The sequence below is a fragment of the Coloeus monedula genome, assembly GCF_965178545.1.
Source record: "Coloeus monedula genome assembly, chromosome: 8".
NCBI lineage: Eukaryota > Metazoa > Chordata > Aves > Passeriformes > Corvidae > Coloeus > Coloeus monedula.
In genome coordinates this window covers 9650005-9672060 of record NC_138788.1, presented here as the reverse complement: position 1 = coordinate 9672060, position 22056 = coordinate 9650005, and the positions used below count along the sequence as shown (strand labels likewise).

Here is a 22056-nt window from a genome sequence, read left to right as displayed (position 1 = left end):
GTTAACCAGCTTGTAAATGAGACGTAACACACACTTCGGTTGCAATTATTTTTTAATGGAAAAATCTAATCAATGTTTTACATAAATATCAGTTAGTGACAACAAGTCAGTTGAGTAAGTAAAGGAATACATACCCCCAAGTTTTAAAGGCTCATAATGAACTGACAAAGAAGCACACAATGACAACTATACGGAATTGATTAGAAGAGGTGGGCTGCACATCAGTCACCTTCATTAAGTTCAACTGCTAATCAGATCAGGCTGTTACTGGAGTTAGTCACAGTGCAGTCTTCCCATGCAGCAACAAGGACACATGTGAAGGGGAAAGTGAACTTCTAAAACACCTCTCTGCCTCCTGCAGAAAGCCCTGGCTATGGAAGTACAAAAGCCTCAAGTGTTTTGCTGATGTTAAGCCCTTTCAGGACCTGGTTTCAGATGTGCAGTCTCCCCTTCTCAGACTGAAAACTTACTTTTAAATGAATGCACAGGCTCAATCAGACAGGAATGTGTTCGCACTGCAGAGTGATACCAAGGTCGGATCTTAATAATAATTTCTTTTCTACAGGGTTGTGAAGAACTCAAATCACTTATTCCCAGGCAGGCAGCAGGGATGGGGAGAAGGGGGGCCTATTTTCATAGTCATTAAGAGCAATTCGTTAAGTGAGTAGAAGCTGCACCAGAAACAATGGAACTTCACAGTTTTTCCAAGGAGCCTGAGAGGCATTATCCACGTTTTCATCTAACATCTTTGCACTCTTTCCCACAGGCTCAAAAGGCTAAATATCTGAAGAGGTATTGCTCATATTATATCCACAGCTTCAGGGAGATCCGAGATACTGGACCCCACTTTCACATACATAATCACATGGAAACCACAGATTAAATACTTTTAAACTGCATCAGTAGGAGCCACAGGTTGCCACGTCAGTGTTTCCCAATTAAGCAGCATGACATCAATCTGCTGAAAGGTATCTTATTCCCCAAATATTACCTTTAAATATTAGGTGGCTAAGATGCCTGCTTTCCAGTGGTTTAATCAGTAAAAATTCATTATGAAATATCTAGAACTAACAGAAACACATTTCATTTTACAGCTTTTTCAGTGACATTCAAATAGTTTGTAAATGCTGGGGACACAGTAGGGTCTGATCTACTGATGCATGAAAATTAACACCCTACCCTGTTCTCTGAAAGGCTCAAAAATACACAAGAAAAGTTTTGATACAAAAGTAAGTCTCCTGTCGAGTGTTAGGTCCCATAAATCCATGTCTTTTTCAAAGTCTGGACTACATATACTCAGCTGGGAACTGCACCAACACAAGATGCAAATGAAACCTCCACAGTGAGCAACTGCTCCATAAAACAAATTGCTTCCAAGTACAGCCTAAGTAAGCTGGAACCCAACACATGACAAAGTTGTAGCAGCTGAAAGGAACAACAGCACTTCTGAAGTCACTGTCAAAGGTGGATGTTCCACAGCACCAGGAAGATTCTGCTTTATACCTGCACTGGCTTCAACATACTTCAAGTGACAACCCATTAAAGATCCTTGTATTCCCAATAACAGATACAAACTTGCTAACACCTCTATTGCATCAGATTGCTTATGCTCAGTGGGTTTACATTTCAGAATCAATGACAACAAAAAGGGATCTTTTGCTCCGTAATTCTGTTAGATAAGGAATCTTTGTTATAATTTTAGAAGAGAAAGCAGACGGCCTAACACAAAACACAAGCACTCAGCTGGCTGCAGTCACTCAGCATGATGTGCGACTGATAGCAGGAAGAGGATGACTTCAACACTTCAGTTCTTCACATCTAAACAAATTTAAAATAGGGTTATTCACTTTGATAAACAGAAAGCAACACTTTGGAAAAAAAACCCAACTATAAGATACCCTGGAAAAAAAGTGATACTAATATTCCTCCTAGAACTGAGTATCCTGCCTTTTAGGGTTTGAAGTACTCCCGCTAAGGACCATTTTCATTATTTCAAAAGCAACTACAAAGAGTTATCATCAGCAAGGAAAAACATGATGTCAGCTGTAAATACATTACTGAGATAAGAAAGAAGCTGCTTGGAAATTTACACATTGACTCCACATCTTAGTTGCAATGGAAGTTACCAAGTGTCCATCAGTTGAGAGACTTACACAAGACCAGAAGTAATTCCCTCCCTGGCTTGTGATCAAGAGAGGAGGAATAATAACAAAGGAGAATGGTCCAAGCTGTTAAACAGGTCTGTGGGGAGGGAATTACTACACTGTTAGACATCACATTTAAAGAACTGAAGATGACCATTAGCTGCCAGTGTCTGTGTTCTGTACTCCCAAGTTATGTTTAGGCTTAGCTGTTCTAATACATTCTGCATCCTACCTGTAAAGGAGACCGATACAGCCATTTTTCGTTATCTCCACTGAGTTTCATACAGGCAAAAAGGTCACAAACTGTAGGAAGGCCAAAGTCCTGAAAGAGAAGTCACCTTAATTACCAACCCGAACATAATTACATTCTCATGTATCTTCTGTAAAGTGTTCAAAAAACCAAATCTGATTTTTGAGTCTTTGAGATTAATACTGTCTTCATTTAGTACAACATATTAACTTGTTTAGTGCTAAGTAACTAATAATTGTGAAAACATTAAAAGAGCCGAGAAACCTGAAAATCTTCAGTCAGTATTATCCAGAAGAGCTAAGACTTTGGAAGAAAAGGAAGTCATTAAATTCAGTAAAGCAATAAACCTGGCACATAAGACACAAAAGTATCAAAAACTTATGCTCACTTGTGCTTTCTTGCGCAGAAGCCATTTATCTTCCACTGGAGGTGGGTTTGCATTTTGTTGGTCATTTGAAGTCAACACCCAACTGTTTACATTTAAGGGGAGGTGGAATGGAGCCAGGAGGTCTAGGAAAGGACTCTTGAAACTCTTGTCTTTTTCCCGACTCTCCTTTTCTTCTGTGCTTTCTGCTTTGTGCTCAGTCTTGGCCAGCCAGCTTGTCAGAGGCCTCTCAAGCAATGCTTTCCAGGGTTCTGCGACCTCTGCTGAATAATCTGCTTTCTCTGCACTCATGGGTTCCCCTGGGAGCTGCTTTGAGGGGCTAAGCCAGGAACTGGCAGGAAATTTGGTCTTCTCATGCTCAGGGTCTGGTACATCTTTCTGGCTGATTGGAACTCCGTTTTTGTCCTTCCCATCTTTCTTCAGAAGCCATTTGCAAAGAGCCTCTTTTCCACAGTTTTCATCACACACACATTCTGAAAAGCTGGCACACAGATCATTAGCTTTGCACACATCTTCCACTTTAAAGGGGGCCTGGGGATGCTGAAGAAGCCAAGCATTTACAGCAGATGTAGTGGCCGATTTCTTTCCATCAAGATGCTCATTCAGGCACTTCAGATTTCCCAGGTTCTCAATTTCCACACTTTTGCTCTGGCTGCCACAACAACTGGTACATGTTTCAGCTTTGAGGAGCCAATCATTCAAATTGCATTCTTCCCTAAAAGGTTTAAATTCATTCTTCCATTTCTCCTCTGAAGCAATACTTCCATTTTCTGTGTCAGGAGTAAGCAGCCAGTCAGAAAGGTCCATCTCTTCTTGTCCAAGGGATTCTAATTCCTCCACCTTTCCAATAGTGGAAAAGGATGAGTTGAGAGTAGAGGTGGAGTCCTTGCGACCAGGGGACTCTGTCTTCCCAGCAACATCACATTGCTGACTGTGCAGGAGCCAGTTCTCCAAATCCTTTAGATTTCCCCAGGCTTGCTCAAAATAACAGACTTTGGAAGAATTCAAATCCTAGTAAAGACAGATTGAAATTCATCTATTAAAACTGAAAGGCAATGTTCAGTTACTGTTTGCATAGAGCTCGGAGCATTCAGCTAGTAAGTGCCAAAGCATCAGCTGAACATGAGACAATAAAGAGTTCTACAGAAAGTTTCATTCCCACCACATTCTGCCTGCAATCAGATACTGTGTTTTCCCCTGTTAAAAACTAAGTTAGTGCACGAAAGGTTTACCTGGCTGGGCTCTGACACACATTTTTGCGTAACCCATTCCTCAAGATTGGTGCTGGGAACATAGGGAGCCTGGCACACAGCCACAGGCCTGCTTCCGAGTAACCACTCAGCCAGAGAGGCACTCACTGTCCCACACAGTGTCTGCTGCCGAGAGAGAATGTCCTTGGTTAGGAGAAAGACTAATTGCTGAGCCAATCTATGGTGAACATCAACACAGGCATTCAGCATCATGCATCAGTATTTCTGCACCAAAAGGAAACACAGTCCCTTCTAATTATGAAAAAACTCATAGGAATTGGATAGTTCCAACATCAAGGAACATTCAGTTAAAAAATTGTCAGTCACACTCCATATACACTTTCACACTGTGTTCTTGCCTGTCTGTTCCTGGAGCAGCTACAGTATCAGATCACTCTGCTCACCACAGCCACTGGCTACTCAGCCATCTTAACAAACACAAGCCATTACTCAAGCTCACTTAACATGCCTGAGTTCTCCTCTTTCCTCTAATGCAATTAAACACTCACAGACACAGGTCAAGCTTACCTGCTCACCGTTCATTAGGGCACAGTTCTGCCCTGGGAACCAGGGAGAAGCATTCTCTCTCTCTGAGGTTTGCTGAAAGAAAAGTAAACGTTAATTTAAATCTCCGTTTTGTCCAGTTTCTAGGACAAATTCTACAATAAAGCAGAAGTAAAGCACAGTTACAACTACTCAGTGCTTCATGGCTAACAATGTTCTCAACATTTACAAACAGAATGGAGAAAGATTGACTATAAAAATACTACCTTGAGTCTGCTTCCTTTAACAGAATTGTCTCCAACAATACAGGAAATACGCTGCTTACATAAGAATCCCAAAATACTTCTATAACAGAAAGCATCTACAATGCTTTAACTATTGCTAGCTAAAGAGAACAGTAACAAATTTTCATTTGCTGGAATAGAGAAAGAATGCAGTAGTCATTCCCTCAGCCTCTGCCAAAATACATTAAAATAACATATACATAACTAAACTCAGTGAAAGTGAGAACTACATGCAACAATTAATAAACCACTGTGTATTTATTATACAGCTAAAATTATATGACTCGTGCACAGGATCCATTCAAGCTGTCACTAAAAGCAAAAATAGCACTTGGAATAGATTGCACTACTGAAAATAAATCTTTGAGGCAAGTATTCCAACCCAGGGAAGTCCTGGTGCTTACCATCGTTTTAATGGAACCAAATGAGGTAATAGCTTGGCGAAGGTAAGATGTGTCAGCCTCAAAATTCAGGATGGAAGACTCTTCAGGTTTAAGTGTAAGACTTTCCAGTCTGAAAGAGTAAGGTGATAGTTACAGAAAGAAAAAGAAATTACCATCTTCTTCATCCACTCTGTTTTGGAAGTCAGTCCATTATTTCATAAAAAGGCTTTCAAGCTACTTGGCAGCTATTAGGTAACAAAAAAGACTTTTAATATGGCATACAAAAAAGAAATGGCTATCTACAAACGAAGAATAGAATAAATTGCCAGCAAAACACAAGTTTCACCTTCTTACTTCAGCTGCCATCAACAACTAATATTTGAAATAATCTGCATAAGTGAGTACCTCTCCTGCTCATTATAGTCCTGGTTTATCACTTCAGACTTTTTTTGAAGTTCTTATTTCTAGGAACTATTAAAAATGTAGGAACAGTGAGATATATTATTAGTTCTATTAGAATAAAAAATCAGATTCAATTCATAAGTTAAAATAAACCCAACTGTGTTAACTTGCATCATAAAATCTATTTACCTCTCCAGGCAAACTGAAATCTGGTTTGCCAGTTCGTTACTGTAGGAGCGTTCCAGCTGATGAATAAGGCAATTGAACTGTCCCAAGTACTGCATGGAAGACAAAACACACATTATTGTTTCAGCTTCCAGGATCAAAAGTGAGACAATACTTGCAAGGACAAAGTTTGCTTGAAAATGCCGGTGCAGCAACCGCCAACCAAGCCTCACCCAGTAGAGCTGCTGTGCCTGCTGCTGCAAGGCCTCCTCTTTGAGCTGCTGGATGAGATCCACCTGCTCGAAGAGCCACACCTCACGGCTGCGCAGGCATTCCAGCTGCCGGCTGATGTGGCTGTGGATCTTGGCCTTCACCTGTCAGGGAACACGCACATTTCTACATCTGTCAAGCAGAGTGAACAAGCATGTGCTGCACTGATTACAAACTATTGTTTGTCAGTGGCAAGTGGTATTTTTGGAGCGATTTATTTCTCAAAAATTCATCACAGTCACCCACAGCACCACGTGAACTCAGATCAGTAACAGTTCCAGGGCTACCTTTAAAGAGGTATCAAAGAATAATGTTATTTGTAATCTCTCTCTATTCTGATCTTTCAACCAACAGCTTTTGGAAATTCTGCATGCTTAAGCTAGTAATACAGGAATACCTTTAAGAAGAGCATGGCCAAATGACACAACAATGTGTTTGCGAATCGCTAGGAAAATTTCAGACCACCATGATAATAGTAAGTATTCTGGAATAATAGAAACTTTCATTGAAGTCATGTTAGTTATTAAAACATCTTTAAGAAGTATTTAAATTAAGATAAAGAATTTTAAATTACCTCCCGCCAGTTTTCTTTAATCTGCTGTTCAGCTTTGACAATTCCAGATATAGCTGTTTCCAAGTCCTTCTTTGCTTGAAGGCACTTTGCCAGAGTCTCACTGCTGCAGGAATTTCTATTTCTATCTTGTGGTGGACTCATTCTTGAAGTGTTCCTAAAACACAATGGAAAAAACTATTTCTTAATAGTTTCTATTCCTCTTTAACAGAAGAGGAACAGCATCATATGAAGAACCATCTGCTCTACTTCACTATAAAGGTGAACAAAAAAAACCCTAAGACCCTATACAGATGCAAGTTTTCTAAACATAGATAAAGCTCTCCTCCAGGAGCAACAGCCATCTCTCAAACACCTCAGCCCGCAGAATTTGCACAATCACAGGAAAACCAACAGATACTTGACAACAGCTTCAGCTGCAGGAGTTTAGGCAATCCTCCCCTGCCAGCCACCTTCCTCCTGCTTTTATGCCTAGCCAGCAAACTCCATAGCTGAGGGGCTGGTTAAGGGAAGGTTCAGCAGCAATGCTGGAGCTGGGGGAGAATGGCCCAGCCAGGGGCAGGAAATATTTCAGTCACCCTTTTTTCCTCTGCAGGCAAATGAGCTGGCTCCCATAAATGAGAAAATTCCAATACAGTTTCACCAACTGAAAGCCCATGTGTTGCTACAAAGATCACTCTTTACTAAGCTGCAAAGGCCACAACTTTTAACAGCTACCCATTATTTTGTCCTGGTCACAGCTGTGGTAGCTTAGTCAGCTTCGGCATAGTCTCAAGTAAAAGGGGCTCAAATACAAAATTTCTACAGAAGTTATACTGGTAAGGATTCTGCAAGTAAGGGGGAAAAGATAGTATGGATTTTTAGTAAAAATGGGAAGGATCAGTGTAAGCACTTTTCCTCAACAGTGGGTTATTTTGTTACCGAAGAGTTTGAATTCTCCTGTCAGTTTCATGGGATTCCTGAAGCACTAAACATTCATAGTATTCCTTCTACAAAACAAGTCCTCAGCAATGACAGCTATGGAAATTCCCAGCAGATTTCAAGCATACACATCTGCCAATCTAAAATGTCACAGATTTTACCACGGCTCTAGACAGAAGTGAAAGTAGTTTTGAATACAAGACAACCATGAGCTTGTGTTCCTAAGCAGCTATTTAGTCTGCAATTTCCAAGCCTCATGATCATATAAACTGCAAACCAAAAATCCTTCTACAGCCAAGATCCACCAGACAGATTAAAGTGTGTTTCAGACAGGAGAGGGCTAAGCGTGGCTTGCAAGTGCAAGGTGACAGAAAAAGCAATGGTCACTGTGGGGCAGGAGCAGAGGCTGCACCTCCCTTAGCTCCCTCAACACCATGGGCTTCCTGTCACTCCAGTGCCTCCAGACATGAGACATGGACTAGGCACAGAAGCCACCCCAAGACCCGGAACACAACTCAATCCCATCCTCACCATAACATCTCATCTTCTAGGAACTGCAGAGCACAAATACAAGAGAAGAGAACTCAAATGGAATTTTTAAGCTTATGTTATTTTGCACCAAATCAGACAGGGTGCAGAAGTCCAAAATACATAATTCTCCATGCTGTGCTATGAATGCCAGTTTTGTCCCAGTATTTGCACACCCTAACTCATTCGCAGGTTCACTTCTGTAAGGTTTCATCATCTTCACCATGCTAGTCATGTTCAAAAAAAGGTAAGCTAACCTTTCTCCTCACAACACTCCTTAGACTTTATCTTGCTTTTCAACTCACATGTTCAACCTACAGGAGGTAGGAGCCAACAGTGTAGGCGGGAGCCCTAGTCCTCAAATGTAATCTAACAAGTAGATTACAGCAATACACCCAGCCAAGAAAACAAGGATATCAGATACCTTAAAAACTATCGTAAACTCAAAAGTAATTTTTAAAAATCATATTGATTATTAATTCATTTATTATATTCTCACATAAGTCAAAGTCTGAAAGGCTAAATGTAACTATCATATTTGCTCACATAATAGACAATGTACTTAAAACTCTTGTGAAAATTATGTTAACCTACTTTATCATACTCTTCATTAGCAACACCATAATGGCACAATCAAATTAAAGAAGCTTGCACACGCTTCTCTAATGATCTCTGAAACTATTGTTTGTTGCTTTTCCTGTTTTTCGATGATAGCAAGAGACTCTCTCCGGAATGTGTAGGGAGAATGAATGCTGAATTAATTCCTCCAGCCAGCCAACTCCTGTTAAAATGGCTGTTCTTAGGCTTCGTCGAAAATTAGCCAGTAAAACTCCCATGTTGAGCATGAGAGCCAATCCACCTTTCTTTTCAATTTCCACAAACCTCTAACAAAACTAAGTGAGGGCAAGCACCTATTTCCTTGTTTCCCAGTTACTCCCAAATAGCACTGGGCATTTAAGATGTTTTCAGGTCACATGCTCTGAAACACCCGCGTTCACACACTTCGCCTCAACAGTAACAAAATACAATTACTTCTGCAAGAAGACACACAGCCGGCAACACACAGTCACTTGTTCTGGCCATTTCCGTGACACCAAACTGTTTCCAAGCACACGGGGGTCCCCCCAGTCCCCGTTATGTGCGCCACGGGATGCACACCCCCCACCAGATAAGCTCGCACTTACTTTCCACGCTCAGGAAGCAATTCCACAATGTCCTGTTTATAACAAGACTTCCATTCCCAGACTCCCGCTCCGCTGAGGCACGGCCTCCGGAATGCTTTCCAGAATGCACCCAACCCTGCAAATTCCGCTCCAAGCCCTGGCCCGCCGGAGCGGCCCCGAGCCTTATCGCGGTGGCCCAGCCCGCGCCCCGCCCCGGCCACCGCGCCCGGCCGAGCCCGCACGTCGGCAGCGCCGGGGCGGGCCCGGGGCCGGCCGCGACCCCCGTGCCGGGCGGGGACCGAGCCGAGCCGTATCCGCTCTGCAAAACACCAAGTGCCTCCGAGCATCCCACCAGCAGTTCAAACCGCGAAACCTCAAGGTTTTGCAACAAAACCGCTATTTCTTGCAACTTCAGAAGCGCGGCAATGTGCCTTCTTAATGCAACAACAAAGCAGACCCGAGCGCCAAGGCATCCAGCGCGGATGCAGCAGCAAGAGCTAGAGCTGCGAGCCGACCCAGCCGCCGAGCTCAACCTTCCGTCCCTGGCCATGCACAGCCCAGCAGTGAGGCTCCCCATCCAGCACTGAGCCTGCAACGTGCCGGAAATCCTGACACTCGGAAATCCTGAGCCTCTCGGATGCAAGTTAGCTCCTGGAAGGACCAAAATGACATGCACACACATACACCACCCTTGTTACATCGACTCTTGCTTCCATAATTTCACACACACAGCTGAGGAAAGCACATAGAATGGCCTCGGTTGGAAAGGACCTTGAAATATCTCGTTCCACTCCCTCTGCCATAGCCAGGGACACCTCTCACTAGACCAGGCTGCTCAGTACCCCATCCAGCCTGGCCTTGAACGCTCCCAGGGATGGGCAATGTAGGTGTCCTCACCTGCATGTAATCAGTAAAAATGTTATAGCCATTAAACCAAAATAACTGCCTGAATGATGCAGGAAGATGGTATTATTGTTCCTAGGAAAACAACTACCAGTTTTTACAGGAAGACTTCTGGATTGCTGGAGAGCTGTCACCCCAAGACCCTGCACCCACAACTCCTGCTCACAGTATTGAGTATCACTCCTGGTGCTCTGTGCAACCTCCTGGCTGCCTACACTCCACCCCTGAGGTGTTAATTTCCATAGGTCAGAAACTACTGGAGAAAAATAATTTTCAGCTTTTAATTAAGTATCTGGTGGCTGGGGAGCAGAAGAGGAGGAGACAACCCTGCCTCTTCTGCACAGTCTGCAAACAGGCCAGCAGGAAACTGGTTTTACCAGCTTTCACTCTCAGCACAATCATCCCTGCTGCCCTTGGGAAGAGCATTGTTTTCCATTTCAAATGGGTCACCTCAAAAGCATGGCTGTGCAGAGCCTTTGTTGGGGAAAGGCTTCTAAAGGGAATGAAGCCTCCCATCGAACAGGCTCTATTTATAAATGTGGAATGACTTCTTCCATTTGGCAGGACAAGGCTGCTCCAAAGGCCTCTCTGACCTGTCTTTATGTGGCTTTAAACCAGCTGGCCCGTTTGAACTGAAATCCCCATGGATTTCCATCTTACCCCACCAAAAAACAGTAGTTCTTCTTAAGCTCTCCCAAATTAGGTACGTGGGAGCTGTGGTCAGGGAGTGAACTACTCTAAGTACACGAGCTGAATCCTGGAACTTCCCATTTACATCCAAGCATAACAAGCACTTTGTACAGTTCAGTATCTGTGTAACGTGCCAGTATCTGTACGCAGCTCCAGATGAGGGGATTATTTTACTCCAAAACAAATATATAACACCCTATTTTTTAAGTTACAGGCTGTGTGAAGGAAAAAAAATAACCTTGAACAGTTCCAAGTAAGAGACAAAGTGAAATCAACACCTTAAGGAATAGTAACAAAAGTTTCAGGTAATACATTTTCTAAAATTCGGGTAGTTTTCACCTGTCTGCACAGTATATGGTCTGTGGCACAGATCTGAACATGTGTGACTACCTTTTCTGCCTATTTTAGCCCCCAAAATAGCCCAGCCAGTGCACAAAGTACTTGTATTGAGACACTCTCACAAGACCTGGGCTCTGAACAGTCACAAGTCACTAATGCAGCTGTGAAGAAGTCTGATCACCATTTCATTCCATCTATCATAAATGTATGTTTTATGCACAACAGGCATATAAGTGAAATCACAAAGTATCTGAATATGAAGGCCTGAAATCTCTATGCTATTACTACTGACAGTACCAGAGTGACAATACCCCAGAGTGGGAAAGACACACACTTATCTTAACACAGACTGCACATTACGACACAATTATCTTCCACACTTTTGCACTGAAAACCCTTTGGAAAACAAGTAACAAATCCCTAGCCCTGCGTGAAGCATATGGCCCCAAAGATAGCACTGCCATGCTCTCTGCACATCCATCTATCCAATGTCATGCACTTACACCGTGATGAACAGTGGTTTTTACATGGCTGCCAGCTTTCTTCCGCTCCCGTGACTGCATACCTTACTCAAAGTCTCAAGGGAAGGCAACCTTGTTCCTCTGACAGCTTTTCTCTTTAGTCCCAGCCATAAACACCGAGTTTAAAGCTGTCAGACTGCTTAGCAAACCCCTGGAAGCTCTGGCTCACACCACTTACCGGCATCGAACAACACAGGTCGGACAAACTTTCAACAAACACGATGCGGCAAAACCCCGACCATTCCTAACCCAGACATTTACTGCTTATATAACGTCCGAGAAGCGCAGCTGCTAACAAAAGACTTTGCCTTTGCATCAGAGACGTGGCTTTAGGAGCGCTCGCGACACAACCTCTCCGGGACGCGAAGAGAGCGAGATCAGTACAAAACCCCGTCTCCGTGTCCCGTGTGAGCCCAGCGCCGCGGAGCGTCCATTTCCCGACCGACCTGCTCGATCCAGGCCGGGTGCCTGGGCACTTCCCGCTGCGCGGCACGGGGTGCCTTACGGGCTGCCTTACGGGCTGCCTTACGGGATTGCTCTCGGATCCCCCCCGGGTGCCTCCCCGGCCCCGCCAGCCCCGCCGCTCCCTCACCGCCGTCCGCGCGCCGCTCCCTCAGCCCCGCGCCGTCCGCCCGCCTGCCCGCCGGCCCGCGCCAGTCCCGCGCGCTCTCGCGAGACCGCCGCCCCGCGCGCCCCCTGCCGGCGCGGCGGAGGGGCTGCGGCGGCGCTGAGGGAGCGGCGGGGGCTGTGCTGCTGCTGCTGGTGCTCCACACGGCAGCCAAAATCCGGGAATCACGGCCGACCCGGCACGGCAAATCCCGGGAGCACAGAACGTGTGTCATGGGCCGAGCCACCGGTTTGGGGCTTCCGCGTGTCCACCGGAAATCTCCCAGTGTACGTGGCTTGGTTTGGCTTTACACAGTGCAGGTTTGGGGTTTTCCTTTCCGCAAGTGTGAAGCCCGGCAGAACACCTCCCAGTACTGCCATCCCGGTTTCCAGCTGGGAAAAGAATCCAGTTACTCCTCGCTGCCCACGCACGTTAGCTGGTGAGGGGCGAGGAGATCAGCTCAGCTGGTGAGGGGCGAGGAGATCAGCTCAGCTGGTTAGAGCGCGGAGCCGATGGCGCCGGGGTTGTGGGTTCGATCCTGGGGTGGCTGCTCAGGAGCTGGACTCGATGATTCTTGTGAGTCCTCTCCAATACAGGATATTCTGTGATTCAGTGAGATTCGGCCTTTCCATGACCACCCGGCCAGCATATGTGTGAAATGCTGCCTTTTGTAGGTGTGTGCACAGCACTTAAAGATTAGCAGAGAATGTATTGGGGCTTCAAGCAGAAAGGACTTCAAATGGAAATATAAGTAGCTGAGTACATGCGGTAGCTGAGTCACAATTTCCTACACATTTCCTCCTCTGGGCACAGACCAAGGAGCCGTTCTTTTGAACAGGACCTTGCTCGCAGTTACGAGTACAAATTATTCAATGCTGACATAAGAGAAAGTAGCAGTCAGCCACCTAATCCCAGATGTGCTGTTACCCTAGGAACCAGCATTTCAGGTATTTGGCTTCCTTGTATAAATATGTAGGAGACACAGGGTGTATTATATAATCCTTCTCTGCATATTTGGATTTAAAAGGAAAAATAATACCAACCCTGCCTGACCTTGGAAAACCAGCAGTGTTGTTGTGTCCGCCCATGCAGTTGCCCAGCAGGACTCTCCCAAGAAAAGAAAGCTGCCTCTTCTGGGCAAGCAGGCAGAGTGGACAATGGCAGGTTTCTGTCATGTCTTCCTAGGGCTTGACCAAGGCACTGTCATAATCCAGATGGTTTGAGTGGTTTTTTGTTGGTAGAATTGCTCTGCACAGTACACTTTCTGTGTGGATTCATTGTGGTTAAGGTCATGCCTTTCCAAGAGGATTTGCTCTTTGGACACGTCTTCCATCTTATCCCTAAAGGAATATCAAGGGTAAGGAACCACATACATATTTTAATGGTCTCTTTCCTCCCACCCCTCATGGCAGTACACACTGCTCCTCCCTCAGCCATACCCTTTGCCATGCCAGATGTGCCTTTTTACACAAACCTACATAGCAGATCAGAAAAAGAAATTTAAAATTACATCGGCTTAAGCAAAAGGCAAATTGGTGGTCTACTAAAATAGAGGCAAAAGGTTGGGTAGAGATGCAGTTTCATGGGAAAATAAACAAGATGATCTGCTCGTGTTAAAACAGCAGCAAAGATGGAGACATACAGTGGGCAGTTCCTCAGCACTAGATAAAACTGTGTATCAGTGTTCACAATAAGCCTCCAATCTGAGGATGAAGAAAAGCATTTTGGATACATAAAAGGGATCTACATACACATCAGAAATAGTTAATGAGGATAAAAGCCTGTAGCTTTTCCCTTAAGAAGTGTGACACCATGTAATGCACGCCTATACCCATGATTCAGTGCTATTTCTTGCTGAATGGGAATCCCACATATAGTTCTGCAGCATAAACTAATCCTTCCTTGATTCGGCAAAAGTGCATAATGACTCCCTGGTCACACTCAAAGACATTCTTCCTTGCTCATCTGCAGTGTGAAAATGAAGACCAGAGACAGATTCGTCCCTTCCCATCCCTTGGAAACATGAGCTTCGGTGGAGAACCGGAGGCTTTTTCTGCATTTCTTAGGTATGGGCCTGCAAAACTCTACTACTGTGCACACTCAAACCACAAAGAACTTGACGAATATTCTCTGGTGCAATTATTTTAGAGCAAATTTTATGGGGTTTAAAGAATGCTTCTGTTTTCTGTTCAGACCGTTCCTCTTTCAACAACTGTAATAATGTAGTTGAAGAGCATCAGCGGTGTTAACTTCCCTGTTAAATGCCCCAGAATGTGATTTCCCTGTTCTGCAATGCTAGCACGCAGTTATTAAGCAGTCCATCCCTGCCGCGTAAAGGGGGAATAAGGGGGGCAGCAAGCCCGGCACAGCCGAGGCAGACCAACAAGCTGCCGGCTGCTCCTGTCACAAACAGCAGCAGTCCCAAGGCGGAGTATGAAACTCTAGAGGAGTGGTCATTGTAGGCGTCAGGGAACCTCACGCAGCTCCCGCGGGAATCTCCAGTTTCCTCAAGCTCTGCCGCTGGAAAAGGCCTGTTTTCCCTTTGTCCCTGCCAGCCGGGGTGCATGACCCTCCCTCCCACGTATCCTCTCTGACGTCTGTCCTTGGTCCCCTTCCAGGCAGGCCGTGACCTGGCACTCGGTCCCACAGCTGTGCACCAGATCCATCCCCAGCCTTCCCGCAGGGCCCGTCCCGCCTGTGGCCCCAGGGCGACCTCAGCCCCCAGCCCGCCCAAGGAGCCGAGCGAAGCAGCCGCCGCTTGTGCTGAAGTCCAAAGGCTTCAGTGCCCTGCAGGCACTTTCAAAGCTCTCTGCGCTGCGTTTACTCCCCTTGAATCTTTGCTTTCTGTGTCGAGCTACCTCGGTGCCAGAGAGAAACGAAATGTTCTTGAGCTCCCACACAAACAGTTTCATATATAGACTGTAAACAGATGTTTTAATAGCCTTTTCCTGCACACCACGCACAGCCTTTTTCCTTTCTCTAGTTTAGAGGTTTCTAATTTCTGCAAACTTTTAAATTGCTGTCTATTCATCTATCCTACTTCACATCGAACAAAAGTACAGACTACACCTACCTCCACACTCATCTTTCATTTAAAGAAGTTCTCAGGAAGATCTTCTGTAGCTTCTCCAGCCAGCCTAACCAAAGGCAGAACTTCTGGAACCAATGGGTTGCATTTGTGAATTAGGGTCCCACCACAGATGTGAACAAATCTCTTACTTGTTATGGCCCAAACCTATCAATGCAAGAACTAACAGGCACAGCACCAAAGGACTCACACTAGAGGGAGGGAGGCATGTAAACAGTGTAGAAACAATTTTAACTAGACTAAAATTGTTTTCATGAAGCTTCAACCTGCTTCAGAAAACTTGTTCTATCACAAACATAGATTGAGCCTATAGTAAAACAGCAGTGTGATTTTGGTCACTAGACATTTTGCAGCTGCCCCCAATATATATACACACACATATTCCAGTCAAAATTGGAACAGGAAAGGACTCATAGTGCAGACTTGGAACAGAAGGGCTGCATTACAGCTCTAGGGTTTGCTCTCATATGTGTGGGGAAGCAGGTTGTTGAACAACAGGCATCACACAATCGAAACAGATCTCTTCTGCTTTCTCAGAAACGTGTGTCTCATCTTTTCCCAAGATCCTTTTTAAGAAAGCACCTACGGCAGCACAACATTAAATTAACCCTTCATTCTGCTGTTAGAGTGAGGTTGATGCTGAAAAAAAGCATGAAATGTAGAAAACACAGATCACTATGTGGACAAGGAAGAAATTACAACATAACAAATTATAACATCACACCATGAATTTAAATCGATGTACAAGCTTTTCTAAAATTGGATTCTCTGAGGCAATGGCATTTGTGGGATTTTCCAGACAATGTGAACACAAGACAGCATTCAAATTACCTGCACACAGGAATTTCTACCCAGTCCCAATCTGGAGTGCACCAGTTTGCACTACAACCAGCATCAGAGGCAGTGTAAACAAATTACCTACAAGCTTGCAAAAAGCCATCAGAGGAGGCAAAAGGCCTACTTTTTATGCATGTGTCATCACTGAGGGTGTTGTGTCTGTGTCAAGGGAAGGACCAGAAATGCTGTCGCTTTGAGGGCAGTACAGCACAGGTCAGGTGCTGGCACCCAGGCCTGCATAGTTCTGTGTGTTTCCTGCACCACAAAAAGCTGCCCGTCAGCAGATGTGTGCTGGAAAACACGATCAGAAGGGTGTTCGGGCAGCGGTCACTGCACCCCAACCTGTGACCCCATCTCTGCTTTACAGTAAAAATTGTAAGAGGTGAGCAGGGACCAGAAGAAGGCAGAGAGGAAGAGCGGGTCTGTCCTGCGGAGCCGTCCGCCGGCGATGAGCGCCAGGTGGAGCTCAGAGATACAATCCTGGCCAGCAGGAGTGCACCGGAGCGCCTGACCCACATTCCTTATGTGCCACTACCTTTAATACCTCGGGAGACAAAATCTCCCCTTCATCACACCCGTGACACCATTGTTACTGGAGTTGTCTGTAGTCCCTGTGGGCGAGCGGGAGGTGGCTGGAAGGGGATGGAAGTCTGCAGAATCGTTTCCTTGCTTGTGTCTCTCCCCTTTGTTTTCTAAGCTTCCTTCACATGCCATCTGAGTGGCACAGCACTGAAAGCCTCATAATAAGACAGATGACATCTGTTTAGGTCACACATTAGAAAGGATTAATGCTTCCAAAGACTTACAAGCTACAGCTTAGTACTCTGCTATCTGAACACATTGGCCCTGGTACATGTGATGGCTGTCAGCTCAAGGCTCAGCACTTCTACAGCTCGAGAAAGACGGAAGCCAAGCAACCATCGCAAAAGATATGCACCATTCCCTTCACTGATGCAGTAAAAGCTGCAAGTAACTGTGTGCCAAGTCTGATGAAAGAGCTCCAGGGGAAAGAAACAATTGCATGACACTGGTTTTTCCAGTGGCAGGGGTGCTACCCCACAGAAAATGGACATGCTCATTGGAGCTGGCAGAGGTGAAAAGGGAGCACAACCATTTTTAAACTGGGCGTAACTTCTGTCTGCAAGTTGTCTTCTGAGCAAGAAAAGGAACAAAATTCTCACTAATCCACATGTCACCCACAAAGCTTACCGATCTCTTTCCCTTGAAAACCACATGGCTCTGTAGAATTGCCCTGGAGAGGGGCAGGGGAGTGGGATGACCCAGACTATAGCATCATCAGAAAGTACCAGCTCCCTCCCTCAGCAGGCATGAAGGGCTTGCAAGACACGCAGTACTTGTGGACAGGCAGTACCTGCAGACACAAGCAGCCCAGGGGTCTGCACACAGGCTCACAGGCATTAGATTCCTCTGTTTTGCCAAGGGCAGCTGGATCTTGTGGCCTGTGTAAATAACAAGGCTTTGGAAGGAAGCTGAATAGGCACATTATATTCTTCATTTCAGATCCATAGTTCTGAATGGAGGGAAAAGAAATAAAATTTAGAAATTAATCCTAGACCCCTAAAGTCCCCTGAAAGGGAAAGACACAAGTGACTGATGCAGCAAGTTCCACTAAGTTATTTAACTAGTACAGTGAGAGTTGATTAGAATTATTTATTTCCAACTCATAAACCCACATACTGCCTCTTTCTCTCTTGCCAGTTAACAGTATTACTTAGCACTAATAAACTGCTTTCATTTTCAAGGGGCTTAAGAAGACAAATTAATCACCTCAACATGTCTGAAAGGAACAGATGGCAATGAAGTATTAACATTCCAATTTCACAGTTGGAAAAGCTCCTGAGATAGGGGACAGTAGCAGTGTCTGGAGGACATCTAGCCCTGTTTCCTCTGTGGAGCGGGGGTCCCTCGATCTCACCTCCACTCTGAGCTTCTGCTTTAACCCAACCTCACTACACATTACTTTTCCTAGAGCAAAGCTACACTGTTTTCCTTATTCAATCTTTAATAGTGAGTAACATCCTTCTAGAAGGCCTCTTACCTCAGCACATCTCCAGACAGGTCGTTACTGCTTTGGATTTAAAAGACTAAATGTCTATCCAATAATGCAATTAGTCCAGTCTGTCATTATTCTTACTGGCTATAAGCAGAGAAGTGATCAGGAAGAAACACATTGCTCTGTCTGTACAGAGGAGATGCGCTTTTTCCCTGGAACATCTTGGTTACATTTTGGTACAGAACAGCTGACTACCTTTTCCTCTTCTCACTCGCCCCTGTCTCAAAGGACTGTGCAAAAGTGTTGTCTGTGGGGCCTTTTGGCTCAGCTGTACAACACAAACTTTCTTAAGCTACATCTGGAAAGAAGATAGGCTTTCTCTGGAGCAGGGTTTCCTAAAGCAAAATATGTTCAGGTGAGGACCAAACAAATAAATAAAATTATTTTAAAAGTAACTGATATGACAATGACTAAGCAACTGTTGTTTTGGCTTTTTTTAAAGAACTGATTTATCTATGGAAGGTTTTTATTTAAAGCATTGAGATAATACCCTCTATTTCAGTATTTAACCCCGCAGGCAAAGATTATCTCAAATTGAAACTGCAATGATAATAGTCAGTGTCAAATGTCTGACAGGTTTTGGCCTCTCCTTTAGGAATGGTAACAGTAAATACTAATTCAGAATGAAATGAATTATTCTAACACCTTTTCAGGACTATTTCAACAGAATACTGATATTAGTATCAATTGCCTTCAATCTGTGCTGAGCCACTGAGCTAAGCATCTCAGCCCATTATCATTCTCAGCCATTAAGTATCAATGTACAATGTACAATGAGTTCCTTCTAGAGACATTAGTTAGTGTCTAGGGCCAACATAACATATCCAAAATACTGCATTAACCGGGGCTGTTCTCCAAGGCAAAGAAGGCACACTGAGGCAAAAGAGTTAAGTACCCAGTGTGTCAGTGCATCCCTCCCTGAGGATTCCTGGGAAAGGCAGCCCAAATCTGCTCAGCTGGAACTGGCACCTGAGCATTCAGGCTGGAGAACAGAGGCAGCATGATGCAATACAAACTGGTTTTCAAATGGGCTTGAGAAAATAATACACCCTGATTTCACCCTAGCTTGGCAAACATCTGTGTTCAGTTATAAATCTAGTGTGAGTTTTCCTGCTACTTTATTTATACTTAAGAGTAGACTATAATGGACTTGGATTTTCCTAAGTTAGAAAATATTACAAAACAGAGTCAGAGTACTCACATTTACAAGAGTAACACTTGAACAGAGAATACTTAATGTACAAAATGGCTGCATTTAAATGTTTTCTTAAATTGAACCCAAATGCAAAGTGAATCCAAATAACCCTGTTTTTAAGGCTCCGATCATACAAGTGGAACAACTTGTTTTATCTCTGTAGTTAATATTAAGATGAGTGTTTGCTGTCGGGTTTTTTTCTCAGATTTCCATTATATTCTTGTACTTTAAACCTTTCCAAAAGTTTAGGAAGTCCTCAAACATAAACACGATTTTTTGTAAATAACAGCAACCCTGATTAATAACCAGAAGATTCAGAATGCCCATAATGAGTGAGCATCTGTTTTTCTGGACTCGCAAATCATTGGTATCCTTTCCCTTTACTTGTAATTTATTTTTCTCATCCAGGAATGATAATCAATGTTTAGGACTAGTGTAGTAGCAAGTCATACCAATGCATAAACCATAAGTAATTTACACCAGAACTGTATGAAATACAAGAGCTGTTCCAGGTTTTATAGCCAAAGCATTCTAGGGACTTCGCTGTATTATTCCAGTCCCTTTTGCAAACTCTCTCTTTCTGACCAGTTTGATACTGGTCCCATGATATCACCTTCCTAGAGCTGGGGGCTTTATTGTGGAGAAGTGCTTGGAATGGCAGGGGTGGGAAGGAGAATACAGATTATTCCACATGTCAAATAGTTTAAAAATATGGATTACAATGGTCATGGGAGGAAGGTACGCCACTGTTTTAAAGCTTTAGTTTGACTCTTCAAATCTTTAATTCTCCTGCACACTCAAGGACAAGCTAACTGACAACACAAGGCTTTAGACCCCTATAGTGCTTAAAATTCTCAAAGTGTAATGTTTGAAGAAAGGAAAAAAATCAATGTACAATATTCTGGACCATTAAAAAAGCCAATATAGAAACTGCTTAGCTAAACTCTAAATAAGAGCAGAGTAATTTTATTTAGTTACTCATTACTTCCTTTCTCCTATTAAAGCTTCAATAAAAGGTATTTTAACATCCAGAATCATTATCAGAACTTAGATGCTCACAGCTGTAGAGGCATCCTGAGTAAGGCATTATATCCCAGTGGTTTCACACTTGGTTTGTATAAAACTCATTTTGAGCTCAGACTTCATTGTGGCCAAAGTCCCAGGGTCTGAAGGAAGCCTCCTGAACTCAAGGTGAGTTTCACAGGAGCCAGCTCTGTTAAATCCCACTTTGCCCAGGAGTGAAAATTTGATCTCGAACCATTCTACATTATTAAATTAATGCATCACAGGACATTCCAGCTAACAGGTCCTACATTTAAGGATTTTCTAGATGAAATTTTAAAGCTGTCCTAATCACCAGGGCCTCTGGTGCATACACAAATGTCGGGTGAACATTTTGTAGACAGCCTGCTAACTAACTGGAACAAAAACCAAACCAAACCAACAAACCACAACACACACATTTGAAGTACGAGTGGGTAATTCCACAGCAGTAAGTTCTCAGACACTGCAAATTTTCCTTTGAGACACAAATGAATGTTTCTCTTCTCTCCTCATGAAAAATAACATTGCACATCTCGTTTCCTAAAGAATCTTAGACATTGACCAAGGCACATATGACACTGGAAATAGTATTCTCAGCTTCCTTGACAAACCTTTCACTTCAAGCAGGCCCTGCACTATGGCTGCATTACACTATCATAACAGGTTTCTCACTGAACACTTGTTTGCAAAGTTGTTTTTAGAAGAAAATAAATCTTTAAGCTGCCTAAATTACCAAGGCACTCAGAATAACCTTAGGACTGTACTTTGGGGAAGACACAAGGTCTCATTTTCAGCAGACGCTTGACGTCACACCAGAGAGGGAACACAAGACAGGCAAAGGTTACGTGCAAACTGTCCCCTGTGGCTTATGCAACAGCCAAATAATACTGTTTAGGATAGATGCACATAGAAAGAACTCACTGGAAATTACTTTTAATACAAGCAAACCAAAACTGCTCTTGAGTTGTGGGATATGGTGGTGCCATGGACTACTCTGAACAGCTTCTGTTTCAGGTCTCTAAACAAGCATTCAGTAAGTAATTCACATTACATTAGTCATCTTTGGTAACACTGTACACTTGTGTCAATCACTTGGTAAACGTAAGTTCTGGATATTTAGAGTGTAATTCATCATAACTACAAACTAACTGGAAAGTTGATGAAGCATCCTCCAACTGTACATGAGCTTGCTAAGGGAAGGGAGTTCAGACTAGCAACACTGAAATTACTTCACAGTTATGTAGAAAAAAGTTACAATTCTTTGTCATAGAACATTACACGAGTTTGTTTTTTTTGTCTACAGTTAAAGTGGGTTTGTAGTCAGGATTATTATAAATTAACAGAAAAACAGCTGCCAAAACAATTTAAGTGAATATGATTGAAAGCTAAGAACTTTGATTAAAGCATACTTTTCCAACTTTGTTTTCTAACCTTAAATTATTAAAATACAGAAAAAAGTCATCATTACTTTAAAAAGATGCATCATTAAAAAAGAAGTTTCATTCCTTACAATACAGTTTAAAACTAACATAGAGGAA

The 22056-nt window shown here is 43.6% G+C and overlaps 1 protein-coding gene across 7 annotated transcripts; it reads right to left on the bottom strand.

Annotated features, from left to right (window-relative positions):
• Positions 1-34: 34 nt before the first annotated feature.
• NCOA4 (nuclear receptor coactivator 4) lies at positions 35-12330 on the bottom strand. 7 transcript variants are annotated; one of them, XM_082286045.1, is made up of 10 exons: positions 12266-12330; positions 6612-6785; positions 6001-6141; positions 5792-5880; positions 5222-5330; positions 4558-4629; positions 4012-4155; positions 2783-3790; positions 2377-2466; positions 35-1818 (listed from the first exon to the last, which is right to left on the bottom strand). In XM_082286045.1, the coding sequence occupies exons 2-10, from the start codon at positions 6750-6752 to the stop codon at positions 1813-1815; spliced, it is 1800 nt and encodes a 599-aa protein (XP_082142171.1). In that variant the 5' UTR covers positions 6753-6785; positions 12266-12330; the 3' UTR covers positions 35-1812. The 7 variants fall into 7 exon arrangements, with proteins under 7 accessions (XP_082142171.1, XP_082142170.1, XP_082142173.1 ...); XM_082286044.1 differs by having other exon boundaries at positions 6612-6765; positions 12266-12327; XM_082286047.1 differs by lacking the exon at positions 12266-12330 and adding an exon at positions 12120-12226 and having other exon boundaries at positions 6612-6765.
• Positions 12331-22056: the final 9726 nt, after the last annotated feature.

Excerpts from the sequence above, each read along its gene's own strand:
- NCOA4 (XM_082286042.1), bottom strand. The coding sequence starts at position 9,567 with ATGCTCGGAGGCACTTGGTGTTTTGCAGAGCGGATACGGCTCGGCTCG. Across the intron at positions 6,142-6,611 it reads TTAAAGAAAACTGGCGGGAG|GTGAAGGCCAAGATCCACAG; the intron begins GTAATTTAAAAT and ends GTTCCCTGACAG. Across the intron at positions 3,791-4,011 it reads GTGTGTCAGAGCCCAGCCAG|GATTTGAATTCTTCCAAAGT; the intron begins GTAAACCTTTCG and ends TGTCTTTACTAG.